At 33.1% G+C, this 16,064-nt stretch overlaps 1 protein-coding gene across 4 annotated transcripts in view; it reads left to right on the forward strand.

Annotated features, from left to right (window-relative positions):
• The window catches only part of LOC126969419 (polypyrimidine tract-binding protein 2), a 583,624-nt gene that overhangs the window by 273,427 nt on the left and 294,133 nt on the right, over positions 1 to 16,064 (forward strand). For 2 of the 4 annotated variants that reach the window (XM_050814836.1, XM_050814861.1), the window contains exon 3: positions 473 to 629. The exons of the other annotated variants lie outside the window; for them this stretch is intronic. In XM_050814836.1, the coding sequence (XP_050670793.1) occupies positions 621 to 629 (9 nt within the window). In that variant the 5' untranslated portion in view covers positions 473 to 620. The remainder of the gene's footprint in view (positions 1 to 472; positions 630 to 16,064) is intronic. 4 annotated transcript variants of the gene reach the window in all.

Consider the following 16,064-nt stretch of genomic DNA (forward strand, 5'->3'; position numbering starts at 1 on the left):
TAACAGAGAATAGGAGAATTTTTATTAAAAAAATTGCGGCAATCAAAATTTTAGATTAAAACGATGTACTGCTCTTTCGTTTTGTACAAAGCTTTTCAATAATACGCAAAGTATTGTCTGGGATTACGAGTGAAAGCGCTTTTATAAATTAGCAAACACAATTGAAATGGAATTGAGAAATTCTTAATTCTTTTTATTCGGTATTATTTTTACAAGTGATCAAATATGAGTATGGATTTGATAAAATTGATATTATTTATTTACAAGAAAGAATGTTCATGAACAACATTGTTTACAATATTAAATATTCATATTATTTGTAGTAAAAGATTTCATTTGACATTTTTTATAACATCTTCGGGTTACCTTGGTCGGATTTCTTTAACATTCAGACAAAGCTTGGATAGTTTGTTCCCTTATGTTTTGATTTTCAATTACATTTAAACATACAGAATGATTTAATTAATTTCAGGGCCCGATTTTATCCTGAACTACGCCAGAAGAGAGTAAAATAAAATCTTGCATGAGGCGTGCTTAAGCATAAGTGGTAAAAATAACGCTCGGAATAAAATACGGATTTGGCATCCCCTTTCTTCCAGGCGACACTCCCATTTCGTGAAATGGTCAAGGTAATATAAAAATCTGTATGAATTATTCACCCTTCCTGGTATTCGTTTCGCTAACCCCTTCACGTTTGGATCTCATACTGTAAATAAATTTACTAAAACCCATATTCATTGAAAATAGAATATCACCTCACCTATGTCGCTTATTTGTGTTTTTTATGTGGTTAATAGTTAGCATTTTACTGTTAATATTAAGCTTATAGGATACGTTAAACATGTATATTAGAATCTTTAGGAAATTTGCATACCGTAATCCTATTATTTCAATCTTTTAATTAAAATCAATAAATGTTTTAATTCATGAATGTATCAAATAAAATACAACGAGTAAAAAAAATAATCATTTATTTCTTTTGGTGTTACTTACTGCTTGAAAAAAACAAACATAAAGAAAAAAGCACTTATGTGGTTTTATGAAACCACGATGCAGGTGAAATTTTTTCCATAAAATATCATAGGTATTAATATCAGCATAGAAAAAGAAATTATGTATTATGCTTAACATTTTCATAAAAAAAAACCTTTATCAAGTGTGTGGGGTATAAGAGCTATAGGCGCCGCCCGAACGTCACGCGACATGCAACACACAGACGAAAAAGTTTGAGACGATGTAATAAAAGTTTCACTTTAACAATCTTTTAGCACGTCTTAGAATAATAATAAATCAAAAATCAATGCTCACATTGAACCAAGTTGATAGGGTATTTCGATTATGTTACAATCATAGCATTCTTAAGACTTTATTTAACAACGATTGTGATCGTGTTTTGTTGAATTGAGAGGTAATAATAAAAGTAGTTTAAGAAAACTAAAACCAGATAAAAAAATTATATAAAATCTTATTTTGCAAATTGAAAAATGGAATAATTATATCAAGATAATGTATTGTCCTCGGTCCTCGATAAATCTAAGAAGTTTGAATGAAATCTGTCCGTTTAAAGTGGGTCAAAATCGCGCCCAAATGAGTTGTTTATATACAAATGTACATACAGGAGAAGCAAATAAAAAGCATGTAAAAATTAACACACAAATTCTAAAGTTGATCTGATAGATGGCGGCACGAGAAACGAACTCTCCCGAAGTCAACCAAGCGGCGCGCGATTATTTACGAACTGAGTTTCGGTTCGGTAGATTTTGTGCTGAAATGGAGACTGCTGCAGAAGCTAGATTTTTTCCGACGATTGCCGCCGTATCTGAAACCAAAACCAAATCTTTGGTCGGACACCCAAATTTCTTAAAATCAATTATAAGTCGCAGATATGTATGATATGCCTGAATTTACATCGTGATAAAATAACAAAAAAATCAACATCACAACAAATATATGCACTTAAAAGTATAAAAGTATTTGCGTATTTTCACACAATTTAATCAATTCATCTCATTCTAGTTACGATTATTGTTATTTTTGGAATCAGTGTCCTTCCGCCGCGGCCCCACTCTCTCCTCTCGCCTCCTCACGTTGCCCGTGCGACCTATAACAATGTATGTAGTTGCAAACCTACCTTGGCTGACACCGACTGCAATGCTACCTTGGCTGACACCACCACCAGCTTTCAAATAAAAACAAAATTATCAAAATCGGTTCACCCAGTCCAAAGTTCTGAGGTAACAAACATAAGAAAGCGACGAATTGAGAACCTCCTCCTTTTTTGAAGTCGGCTAGTAAAGTATGGGCTATTTTAGGACTCATACTCATACTCGTAGTGTAAACACGAAGACAGCGCGGCCCGGTCATTACACAGAATTAATTTTCCAAGCGTAACAGGCAATACAATTTAACAATTCAGTTGTTTGCCGCGTGTATTTAATTAACTTTATACTCTAGATGTAGGTAATATATTAATATTGTCATCCGTGAAATGGTCCATTACGAAATGAGATTGGTCAGGCTGAGGTTCGTTTGTAAAACTTAATTCAATACTTGTTTCATTACTCATATTGTACATTTTGTTTACATTTCGCTTTATTGCCCAGATATTTGAACAGATAATGAGTGTGTTCAAAAAGTATCAATTAATTTTGCTGTAAATTAATTGTTTCGCTCATTTACTTTCGTACTTATGGGGTATCGAGTTTAATGTTATTTATGAACGTGATTTAAAAAATATACTTGTATCGGCAACTTTTTTGGCGTACACTTATAATCCTTGGAGATATGATCTTATTTGATAGACTACTTTTTAGTACGTAGTGCTTTTAGGGTTCGGCAGCCAAATGGCAAAAAACGTAACCCTAAGAACTATACTGTTGAAACTTGGTAAGTAGATGTATTATGTGAAACGCATTAAGAGAAAAAAAATATTGAGGATTCATACATACTTAGAAATGAATACGCGATGTGGCATTGGCGACTTACTTCGTTCAGTCATAGACTAACGATCATTTTTTTTTTTATAAAAATACGGGACGAGACGAGCAGGACGTTCAGCTGATGGTTATTGATACGCGCTGCCCATTACAATGCAGTGCCGCTCAGGATACTTGAAAAGCCCAAAACTACTGAGCGGCACTATAATTGCGCTCGTCACCTTGAGACATAAGATGTTAAGTCTCATTTGCCCAGTAATTTCACTAGCTACAGTTCAGACGAAACACAGTAATGCTTTAATATTACTGCTTCACGGCAGAAATAGGTGCCGTTGTGGTACCCATAATCTAGCCGGCATCCTGTGCAAAGGAGCCTCCCACTGGTAAACTAACGTACAGATAAACATAGCCTGCGAGATAGATGACCTCCATCTCCAACTAAAATACAGCAAGATAGGAATGGTAAGCCAAACAATTTGTTATTTTTAAAGTGATATCACTCACTTCTGGGATTATTTCAATTAAATTTGTAATTAATCCCAGAAGTGAGAAATATCACTTTAAAAATAACAAATTATTTAAATTTGAAGGAGCGACATCTTAAGTCAATTCCCTTATATGCACTTATTGGGGTTCAGTAGTCTATCAATTGTAAAGTAGATCCTGTAGATGGAGCCACAACCTGAGAGTTGATCAAGACATAGCATAATTTACGTTCGATGCCGTCACTCGGACGGTTGGCTCAGTTGTAAAGAGTGCTCAGACAGAACCCGATAGGTCACAGGTTCGAAGCCCACACCCTTCACAAATGTTGGTAACAAATTTAATTGAAAGGTAAGCCAATTTATTGTTACTGATAAACCACTAGCTAACACACACATTGACACATCATAATTGGTCACACACTATCGGCCTGTCAGTTCTTCTATACGCTTGTAATTTCTAAGTCTATTCGCTCAATAGTAGGAGATACTTACAAAGAAAGTACACAAAGTTCCGTTAAAAGTTGTTATAATTTATTTTAAGAATGCCAAGCCACAACAAATGTAATAGCAGGTACCTACACTCGCCACGCGTGACTATGAGTGGGATAGCTTCGACTAGAACCAAACAACCCTTAACCTTATCAATAGATAGTATTTAATTAATATGAAAGGTTTGCATAGGAGGTGTATTAAATTACATCTCAGTTTAAAAATCATTTATTCTCATTAAAAAACATTACAAACTGTCACTTACATGAGAACAATATTTATAAATAGTAATGTATGAATCGTCCTTATGATAAACATATATTAAAAAAGGTATAAAACTAAATATAAGTGTGTGCACTAGAAAAAGGAAGTATCATCTGTAATTCATTTCGCTAAACGAAGCTTGAATAAATTAAAAGTGCCTGCATCTTTGATATCCGAAGATAGTCCATTTTAGAGTTTAGCACCTTCATATGTAATTGTTTTCAGTCCATAATTGGTCCTTGGCTTTGGTAGTATGAAGTGGTCATTATTGCGTCTATATTGTATTTGTTTCTTTTTTGTAAATGTTAATTCTGAATGTTTATATTTTGCCTATTAATATTCAGAAATACTATGTTATATATACTCCAAATGAAAACATATTATAGACATATCAAGAAGAGGTATCAGTTATATTAAAAACAAACAGATTAATCCCCATTCCCCTCCCAATGTTCTTCGCCTCACTTTCGAATTCTTTCAGCTCGTATCACTTCCCGCCAACGCGTTCTTTATCCAATTATCCGAAGATAAATCTCACCTGTGACTGCGGAGGAAATTGCACGGGAAAACGTTGTGTTTGGGAAAAATTATATGTACATGTACCCAGCTTTTGTTTGACTTATTCAATTGTCTTTTCCTTTACAAATATTGCAACGACGCGATAACGGTGTTCAAATGGTCTTCTCCGGGGTTTGATTTTCTTATTACCTATAGAATTTGGCCTCATAAAGGAGTTGTTTCAAAATAAATCATTTTTAACCGACTTCAAAAAGGAGGAGGTTCTCAATTCGATTGGTATTATTTTATGTAAAAACACCGATAACGGTAAGATTTATGATCCGGTTTTGTACAAATAGATTTTTTTTGAATGAAAATAAGGAACGAGACAAGCAGGACGTTCAGCTGATGGTAACTGATACGCCCTGCCCATTACAATGCAGTGCCGCTCAGGATTATTGAAATACCCTTAAATTCTGAGTGGCACCACAATTGCGCTCGACACCTTGAGACATAAGATGTTCAGTTTCATTTGCCCAGTAATTTCACTAGTTACGGCGCCCTTCAAACCAAAACACAGTAATGCTTACACATTACTGCTTCACAGCAGAAATAGGCGCCGTTGTGGTACCCATAATCTAGCCGGCGTCCTGTGCAAAGTTTTTCATAAAAAAAACATTCCTGAACCAGAGAATTAGTTTTACATTCGCCAGCTTCTTGGGCTCATTACCTACAAATTGGGATCATAAACGGTCACTATCAATAATAAATTGAGGTTTTATTATTATTATAAGATTGTTAGATTATAGTTAAATGTGTGATGTAAATATAATTTAACTAATATATCTACATTGATAGTTATAATTTTATGCATCATCGGAGACACAAGCCTTAGTTTAGTTGAATATGTAAATAATACACAAATAACATTAAATTTATGTGATAATACGATTGTCTTATGTGGCATATTTTTACACTTTGTTACAGGAGTTGATAACAGTTGAAAAAACAAGTGAAAAGTTCTAGTATTATTTCATGGTAATAATTTTGATGGGACAAAAGACAATTACTACCAAATTATATTATAATATCTTTTTACCTCCTTGGGAGACATGTCTGATTATATACGTATATATATGTATACTAGCTGACCCAGCAAACGTTGTATATCTGATATTAAAATCGCGATACAAAAGTAACTGTTGATCGTAGATGGGTGAAAATTGAATGTCAAAAAAAAAACAATTTCGTGTGGAACACCCTTGACATTTAGGGGGATGAAAAAAAATATGTTGTCCGATTCTCAGACCTACCCAATATGCACTCAAAATTTCATGAGAATCGGTCTTGCCGTTTCGGAGGAGTTCAGTCTCGCACACCGTGACACGAGAATTTTATATATTAGATAATATATATATGTATCAAATAATTGTATAAATACATAATATATTTCTTATATACAAATATATTTCTGAGCAATATAATGCCAACTTGTTTTAAAATCAAAATATTTACACAGATAAAGCTGAAAACGAAATCTTATTAACGATGCGGTACTCGAAACCGCGACCTCCCACGTTACATATCATATTGTTTAGATTTACAAAGGCAACATCTCAATTCAATACCCTAATATGCAAATATTGGAGTTGAGCAGGTTGTCAACTGTAAAGTAGATCCTATAGATGAAGCCACAACTAGAGAGTTGAACAAAGCATACAAGATTTTATGAACGATACGTCACTCGAACAGTTGGAAAGAGCGCTCGCACGGAACGTGAGATAGCGGGTTCGAAAACATAACATATGGTTGAAAATATTTAATGATTGCATGTCACAAAAATATAGATTACAGTTTTCTAAATAGTGACAGATACTGTATTAAATATAAAATATATTATAATGTGATCACGCAAGTTCCATGTTCATCTTTCGACCGGCGACAATAAAACCTATCTACCAAAGTAACAAGGAAGAACAAATTTGATTTTCAACGAAGCGAGTCGATTAAATTTCATATGCTTCCTCGACTCTGCAAATTAGATCGACACTCGAATCGGTCAGAAGTCGACACCAGGCCCTTCAACTTGGTATAAATGCCCTCCTCGCAATCATTGCGAAATGTAAAATGTGACAGAACAGATTATTTGTCACTGCTGTTTGGTTCCGTATACGGAATATCATTTGTATTCAATTAAAACAACGTCCTTAAGAGGCCACATTTTGGATATAAATTAATGTTTATTAATTTGTATTTATACGAGAATTCGTAATTTTCCACATGAAATAAAACGTGACGTTGTTGGTAGATAAAGTAACCAATCACATATTACACAATTTATTATATAACTAACAATACTAATATGCCTAGTATTTTCATTGATTAACATGAGGTTTACACATTTAAATAGAATACTTTTTATAGGATTAAAAGCCAACGGATGGCGCTAAGCTTCACAGTGACAACTATGACAAACACTATCATGACTCCTGTCAACCGCAGTCCCTCTGAAAACGTGCTCTGAAAAGGTCACGAAATTTCAGGTTGAATTAAATAATAATTAAAACGCAAAAACTAATGTAAAAACACTATTACAAATACAATATTATAATTAACTTGTGGATCCGACAGACGTTGTCCTGTAAACACGTATTAAAATTGAATAATCGGCCTTAGGAGGTGTTCACTGACATACACATGAGCAGGTGAATTATATTATATGGACGGAATTGAGAGTCTAAACCAATCTCAAATTCACTGGAACACACAAGAATATCATCAAAATCAGTCCTGTCGTTTAGGAGATAGTTCAATTGTGAATCTAAAACATTCTCGAATCCACCTGAAAACACACAGAAAGTTTCATTAAAATCAGTCCAGCTGCTTAGGGGAAGTTCAGTTACAACAGACGCACAAAAGAAATAAATATATTAAGATATATAATATACATATTAATATATATACACATTTAGAATTTATTTAATTTAAGTCATAATACCTTTTTAAATCTTGGGAATCTTAAGTCATTATTATTATTGTAATTTTACAATCATAATTGCTATTTCATCATTATTAAATTCACTGATATTTCTTACGGAATTCCAAATAGTAGAGGAGATTATTGCCTTTCTCGCAGATCGGAAGCCGATCCTATCACCACTGACTACATCAAAGTAGCAAGCAATCAGTTTTTTTTTGAATCGGTAATATTTCGTCTGTAATAAATAGTTAGTTGATTGGATTGCTGTTTACCAAATCCTGGTAACTTATTAAAGAAGACTCAATTTGATATAAACTTTGAAATATATACAGAATGGCTTGTTTGGATATATTGGCTATTATTTATAGAAATTTTAGCTGCCCCGACAGACGTTGTCCTGTAGATAATAAAGAAACTGTTTTATAGGAATTTGCCAATAATAATTCAAAACATCAAGAATAATTTCATAAAAAATGCTCCCTATTGTTATGATGAAATTGTTTCATAGCGGAACTGTCAAACCGTCACTAAATTCTCTTATAGAAAATATGAAAATATCCATACAAAACAAATATTGAAAATAAGAATAATTATGGGTCCCAAATCGAAATAAAAACTATCCTATCTCTTAAGTTGGACCAAACTGCACTGCATGAAGTAATCCCCATTTAAATCCGAATATTAGTTTAGGAGTCCATCGCGGACAAACAACGTGTCACGTAATTTATATATATTAAGATTATAATGTGAATTTTCCAAAATACGACTGTCAAAGATTTTTTTTCTAGTTCCCACCACTTCGGAAAAGGTTAAGATTTAATGAAAAGTGGCAAAAAACTCATTGCCTCTCTTTTAAATCAACATTAACAGCTTCATAGTGTAACACATTATTTTATTAAATATTTCATTAATAATTATTTGCAGTTCAACAAAAATACTCAAGCGTCAAATGCACAATAACTTACACGAGTAAATAAAAAAATAAATATAAATTTATATACAAAAACACTAGTTAAAAACTTTTTTATGACAATAAGGGACGAGACGAGGTCTTTCAGATGATGGTAATTGATACGCACTGCCGAATACAATGCAGTGCCGCTCAAGATTCTTGAAGAACCCAAAAATTCTGACTGGCACTACAATTATTGCGCTCGCCACCTTGCGACCAAAGATAAGTCATATTTAAATGTAAACACATCAATTCACACACATTGTGAATAAATGAAGGTATTATGCGAGCATTTTAAAAAAAATATAATATTTGATATTAATCAATAACTTTTCTAGCTTTAACTTTTACTGTCGCGCCCTGGATTTCATTCAACTCTGAAATTTGGATATTATTACCCCTTCTTTATGGTAGGTGAGTACCCCAGCTCGTTAGATCAGCGAAGCGCGGCGGACCGATGCCAAACTCACAAAGATAAATCATGGCTTTTAGACTATTTGATAAAATACGACTCATTATTTTATCTCAATGCTTGTATTTATATTTCGAACGAGATAATTTGAGAACGATGTGTGTGTATGTATTTCTTTTTGATTTATGTTGAACTTGCTAGCTTGAAGATAATTGTTTTACTGTTAAATGGTTTTTAAGCTTCTTTTTATGAGATGAGACGAGTTAGACTCAAGCTGATGGTAAGTATTCTCGTCATTTTGAAATATAATGTTATCTTAATTTTTGATCTATGACTTTCTGGCGGCTTCTAACTAAAGCTCAACTTTTCCGAAAAGGTGGTAATAGTAATTTGAATCTACGACCATATTATTCATGAAGGTAATTATTAACATAAATTATAATAAATATGACTTAGACATTATGTTTGAATGATATATTATATTATGCGTAGATTATGGATTGGTCTCCGCTGCGCTCCAACTAGATACTGCAGGTGTAGTTGCAAAGTGCGGCAACTAATACTACACTCAAGTGGGCTTACTCGAGCCAGTCTCGAACAATGTGTGGCATTGACGTACCACATGTTCTGTTAAACTTTGCTTATAATTTAAACTACAATTCCGGGTTACGTAGTAAAACTTTGTATAAATAATACTACAAGAAATAAGAAAGACACTGAGATCACATATCATCAGTAAGTATTTTGTAGTTTATGTACTGCCCATTGCAATGCTATGTCGCTCAGGATTCTTGAAAAACCCAAAAAATTCTGAGCGGCACTACAATTGCGCTTGCCACCTTGAGACATAAGATGTTAAGTCTTATTTGCCCAGTAATTTCAGTAGCTACGGCGACCTTCAGACCGAAACACAGTAATGCTTACATATTACTGCTTCACGGTAGAAATAGGCACCGTTGTGGTACCCAAAATCTAGCCGGCACCCTGTGCAATTAAAATTTAAAACCGAATCCTTCACAAGCTTTATAAAAACATTCTAATACTATTTAAACAGCTAAGCAGAACATATAATGTAGAATATAGTTGAACAATAATTTAATTTCAGAAACTGTTGCATGAATTCATTCGAGGCGAGCGCTTCAACTTTGTCATTTTCAAACAGAGGTTATTAATTTCTTTCTGTATCGCTCCCGAATTACTGGCTTGTAAAATTATTAATGTTTCTGGATAGAGTATCCACACCTGTGACTATTCAAACTGATACAGAACAGAATACGATCTGTTTACAGAAAGTACAGTTATGAATGCACCATTGCACTGATAAGTACAAAAATCATCACGAAAACAGGTATTTTACAATAACGCTCGTCACTATAAGGCTGAGATCTATAAGACTTTGATCAGACTTAACTTAAGCAAAACTCAGTTGAGTGTAGGCATTATCTTTGATTTCGTTTTTATAGTAATTTTACAACTGAAATTACACTAATACTTAGAAGAGTAACGCCCACGAAAGGGTGATTAAAATTTTGTTTTTTTTTAATATTTAATTTGGTTTAGTATTTATTTTTGATTAAGAACTGTTAATTTAGGTCGTAATAAAATAAAGACAATATTCTAGTACAAAAATGGTTAACGTATTTTTGAAAACTTGAAAATTTCAATTCTTTACTTTAAACTGCACGAACAGAACGATTCACTTACAAGTAATGTGAGTCAAACTGACTCAACCACAAATATGCTGACATAGCATATGGAAATTTTTCAAAAATTTGTTAAACCAATGGATAGGGCGTTCCTCAGCTTTATAAGGAACTCACAATACTTCATAAGGGTTCTGAAGCAGATCAGACCCATCACAACCGTCCTTATAGAATTTCCAATCACCTATAGGTTGATATAATGTAGTTATAACGAGAATACAATTCAAATATTTTTATCCAAAATAGACATGACTTATTGAAAGTCAAGACTACCACCCATACCAGAAAGAATGCCTAAGAAGACCTGAGAAGAATGGGCGCAACAAACTCAGCGGGCTTTTTTTTCATCAAAAAATATATTTAGAAAGTAATGTTATACAATTAAACTTATTATTTATAAGCCTGAGGGCGGTTGCTCCATTCCTAATCTGTGGAATGATTAAGAAAGCCATATATGTTATAGTAACCTTTACCACACAAATGCTTTTTAACAATTCTTTTGAATATCGTAATGCTTTTGTTTTGAACATTTTCTGGGATCTTGTGTTAAAAGCATATACTCTCAATGTATCGCTTATAAAAGACTTACTAACTCGACTTAGCCGAGTAGTAGGCATAGCAAGTTTATGTTTGTTCCAATATCTAGACTATATCCTTGCTCAGTATGCCAAACGTTCTCCACTTCTCTTTTTAAATACAAAGGGCAATATTACATCCAACTTGACCAAGTAGCTAAAATTTCCTTAGATCATGTCAAAAACACTATAAATATCGTAATTTTTTTATGACAATAAGGGAGGAGACGAGCAGATCGTTCAGCTGATGGTAATTGATACGCCCTGACCATTACAATCAAGTGCCGCTTAGGATTTTTGAACCCTAAAGTTCTGAGCGGCACCACAATTGCGCTCGTCACCTTGATACATAAGACGTTAAGTCTCATTTGCCCAGTAATTTCACTAGCTACGGCGCCCTTCAGATCGAGTAACGATTATTGGGCGATTCTATGGCCAAACAGTTTCATATTATAATTATTAGCTGCTTAAAACGTACTTGGAACCAGTAATCGCCGTTATAGTTCCCCTGGCACGGGGCGAATATAATAGGCGAGTAGTACGCATGCGTTCTCGAGGTTTCGGCTGACTAAGTGATGAATGGCCACGAAGGAACCCGTATGCTGCCAAGCGGAACCCCCGTACATATTCTACCAAGTTTTCGACGTAACCCAACCAATAATTTAATGAACGAGGGATTTTCTACACTAGCTGATAAGATGCAGCAGTTATTATGGCGAGGTTTTTCAATGACATTTAACAGGAAACGGAAATTAATAAAAACTTTAATTTTAATCTAATAATATAATACAACTACCTAAGGGTAAAGTTTATTTTCTCTCGAAAGTCACAGGGTGACGGGCGCAACGCGGTGTGATAGGGCTATCATATCGCTACGTTATGCCTTAAGACGTTTCGTGATATAAGACATAACATTATGTAATAACTGCCTAACATCGAACGCAGACTGTTCTTTCAGCCACTTTTTACTACAACAAGAAACGAGAAAATAATACCAGTTAAAGAGTTAAATTCTTTACGAATGCATTTTGAGCGCAAATATTTGTTTTATTTTACGTTACGCAAAATTCTTAAGTAGCGTCTGATAATAATGTATAATATTGACACACTTTTACACAAATTATCTTGCCCCAAATTAAGCATATGTAGCCTGTGTTATGGGTTGCAAGACAACGATATATTCATTACAATAATACTTACTTTAACATACATAAATACATATAAACATACAGAAATAGATTTAAACATCCATGACTCGGAAACAAACATCCATATTCATCATATAAATGCTTGCATCTACCGGGATTCGCACCGGGGACCCCTAGCTTAGTAGGTAGGATCGCTAACCACTCGGCTATACAGGTATTAATAATAAACTTTATTTCTAATTAATATTTTTGAAAAATTATTTCCTTACTAATAACACCTTTAAGTCTATTCATATAAATATTACCATATAAATGGTTAGAAAATTTATGTAAATATCGTTACTTTTAGAATACATCTATGCTATATTCATCCTAAAAAACCGAACTTTGGATAAGAGATTCTGAATATTTTGTGAATGTTTTTGACATAAGTATAATATTTAATTTTTTATTTTTTTAGCAGCCATCTTTCTCTCTCTAATTCTTTCTCTATAACAATCTATTGCTAATTATCGAATTTAATCAAGCCGTTTGATAAATTAATTAAATTGATGATCTCGAAGTAAAATTGAATTACGGCTTTAGGGGATTGCAAAATTAGTTTGACCTAGACAATGGGTAGCATGCGATTGTTCAAATATTTGTAGATTTTGCGAGAACTGTCGTAAACCAAAGATACTGTCCCGCTATTGTTTTGGAGAAATTAGTTTCCTTGATGCCCTATGCTGCTGCGTTAACATAAAACTGTGCTTTTTCTAATACACCCATTGGATACAAAGAAAAAAAAATTATTGTTTTAGCCGCGGTTTTGCCGAAATTCATAAAGATTTATAATATGTCTTAATATAATTTGAAATTAACTTCATAACTCTACCGCCTATTACTTCCTCTCTACCAACAATAATATTATATGATCTTTAAAACGTAACCAATGATCCAAACGTGAACTTTTGAAATTAGCTGTCAACGGTTAAACATGAGGCTCAATTGATGGCAGGATAACACCCTCCTACTTTATTATTATGCTGTGCAACCTATCGATTTTTTTACTTCAAATACAAAGTAATTAATTAATCCTTAAACGTTCATGACGTATTTTACGTTTCTCATATTTGTGAACAGTGTTTCGTGTTCCCGTCTTGAATTAATCTATCTAAAATGATTTCTTATTTATAAACTGATTTTTAATTTATTTTAAATATTAAAAGTTTATAGTTACATCTAATATGCGCCTTAAAACGGCTCTGGATTCATGTCTTTTTACACCTGCTTATTTAGTCGACCACCCTGGGCTAGTAACAGTAAGTCAACATCGTGGTCTCTTGAAACATTCTTATTCTCATTATTTTAGACGCTTCTGATTCTGACCCTACATGCCGGAAAGAGAAAAGTTTAAGTGATTTAGCCCATTGTTAGACATGTTTTATTAATTTTAGTAAAGTTAAGATAAAGGAAGTAAAACCAATTACAACAATAGAAACTAACTAAAATTTACTAAAATAAATAACAGTAAAATAAATCCCACATCATGTTGATTTCTGGTATTTCACAACTGCACGTTTTCCAAGGAACTATTTGTCCCATACAAGCTACTTTGAGAAATATGCCGGTATGTATAATGGATGTCCTTTTTTGATGTATTACCATGTCTCATTTATCAAAATATAATTAAAGTAAATTAATAGCCCAAATAAAACTGAAAACATAATTTTATGAACGATGCGCGACTAGAACTCGAGAAAGACTCGCGGTTTGCAATCAAGACTCGCATCGTTCATAAAATGTTGTTTTCAGTTTTATTTGTGTAATGAATCCCAGAAGTGATGGTTATCACTTTACAAATATAACAAATACTTTATATTAATAGCTTCAAATCATACCTAAAACCTAGGCATTGTGAAATGTTCCGATATCTCTGTCGAACTGTAACTTAAAAGTGCCCGCATTGTATAGCACAAGTTCAACGTTGATTAAAGATATCAGTTTGAAGCTTTCATTAGATACGGCACAAAGGCAAAGTGTATTACATCAGCATCTGCTGGCTATATCGCGAGGGGTTGCATCTCAGCAGATTGCGAATGTCACTTCGATACGTTTTGACAAAAGGTGGCATAAGACAGAGATGGATCGTGATAGGTTAATCATTGGAAGTGACGTCAGTGGGTTGCATTAATTTAATTAAATTCACAGAATATTTACATCTATATATTTAATTAAATCGTAAACGTCTATACATTGACTAGCCATCCCATTAAACAATCTAACTGAATATATGTTTTACTTGTGATATACATTGTGTTATTAATAAAAAAAATTAAAAAAATATACATTTTATTCTCACGCGACGGCTAATTTAATCTATATATTTAATTAACTTAAAACATAAAAATTTTCATTATTGATATAGTCCACTATAAGATGTTGTTAGGTTAGCTAATTACAAAATAACTTAATGGTTAAAACCCTATTACATTCATCTCACAACTTAGTTGCGAGACTTGGTTTTAAGTTATGTTTTTAATGGCATTAATAACCTAATAGTGTACTCGCTATAAAGATAACATAAATACAGCATAAGTTTCATGAATATGCTCCACGAAACGTGTTACATCGTCAGTTATGGTCGATTTTACCTCTCATACAATTTACATATCCCGGTCCATATATAAATTCTTAAGAGATGAAAAAAAAACCTCTTCAGCTGCTTAATATACCAGTAGTAGTAAGGTCGCGTAAATTTCAGCGATTATTTTCATAATTTATTTGTTAGAGAAACTATTGAAATGAAACAAACACTACATAAAAGGCATGTATTTTCTCAAAATTGATTCCTTTAACATTCTCTTTGATGTCATTTCTAATATACTAGATACTACTACCGCTTCGGAGACAGATTCGCTCTGAGATAGAAGGAGCGGCGCAAGAAACTCTCCCAGCATTCTGCTGTAAAAAAAATTAACAAAAAAAACAACCGACTTCAAAAACACCATTCCTAAACAATAGATATAATATGCACTAAAAAGTATAAAAATAATTGCGTATTTTAAACAATCTAATTCTAGTTACGATAATTCTTATTATTGGAATCCGTGTCCTTCTGCTGCAACCCGCTCTCGCCTCTCGCCTCCTCACGACTCAAGCACATCTCACCTATAACTATGTATATTGTAGTTACAAACCTATCTTGGATGACACCGACTCCCCGTGTATAGTGCTAGTTAGTACATACAGCACGCCTACGACTATATTATATGTATATATATTTATATCGCTATCAGAATTAGAAAATACATTATATAGGTTGCTAAACACTGATTAATCAATATAATATTATATTTTGCAGTAATCATTCATGTATTTTTTTAAATTTGAACGTAATTTAATATTGTACATTTATTGCTTTCAGGTAAGAGGAAGAAACTATATAAGTCAGCTGTGTATAGGTAAAATTTGTCTTAATTTACTTAATGGATGTATTCAGACCATTCATGAACGGAAGGTAAACATATATAAAGAAAAACCTCGACAATAATTCTACTTTTTTTACTACTTTTACTTTTGATTCTACGGCAGTTATCCCTGGCTGTTGCTTCTCTGGCACATGTGTTGAGGGGAGAATTGG

The sequence above is a fragment of the Leptidea sinapis genome, chromosome 1, assembly GCF_905404315.1.
Source record: "Leptidea sinapis chromosome 1, ilLepSina1.1, whole genome shotgun sequence".
Lineage (NCBI taxonomy): Eukaryota > Metazoa > Arthropoda > Insecta > Lepidoptera > Pieridae > Leptidea > Leptidea sinapis.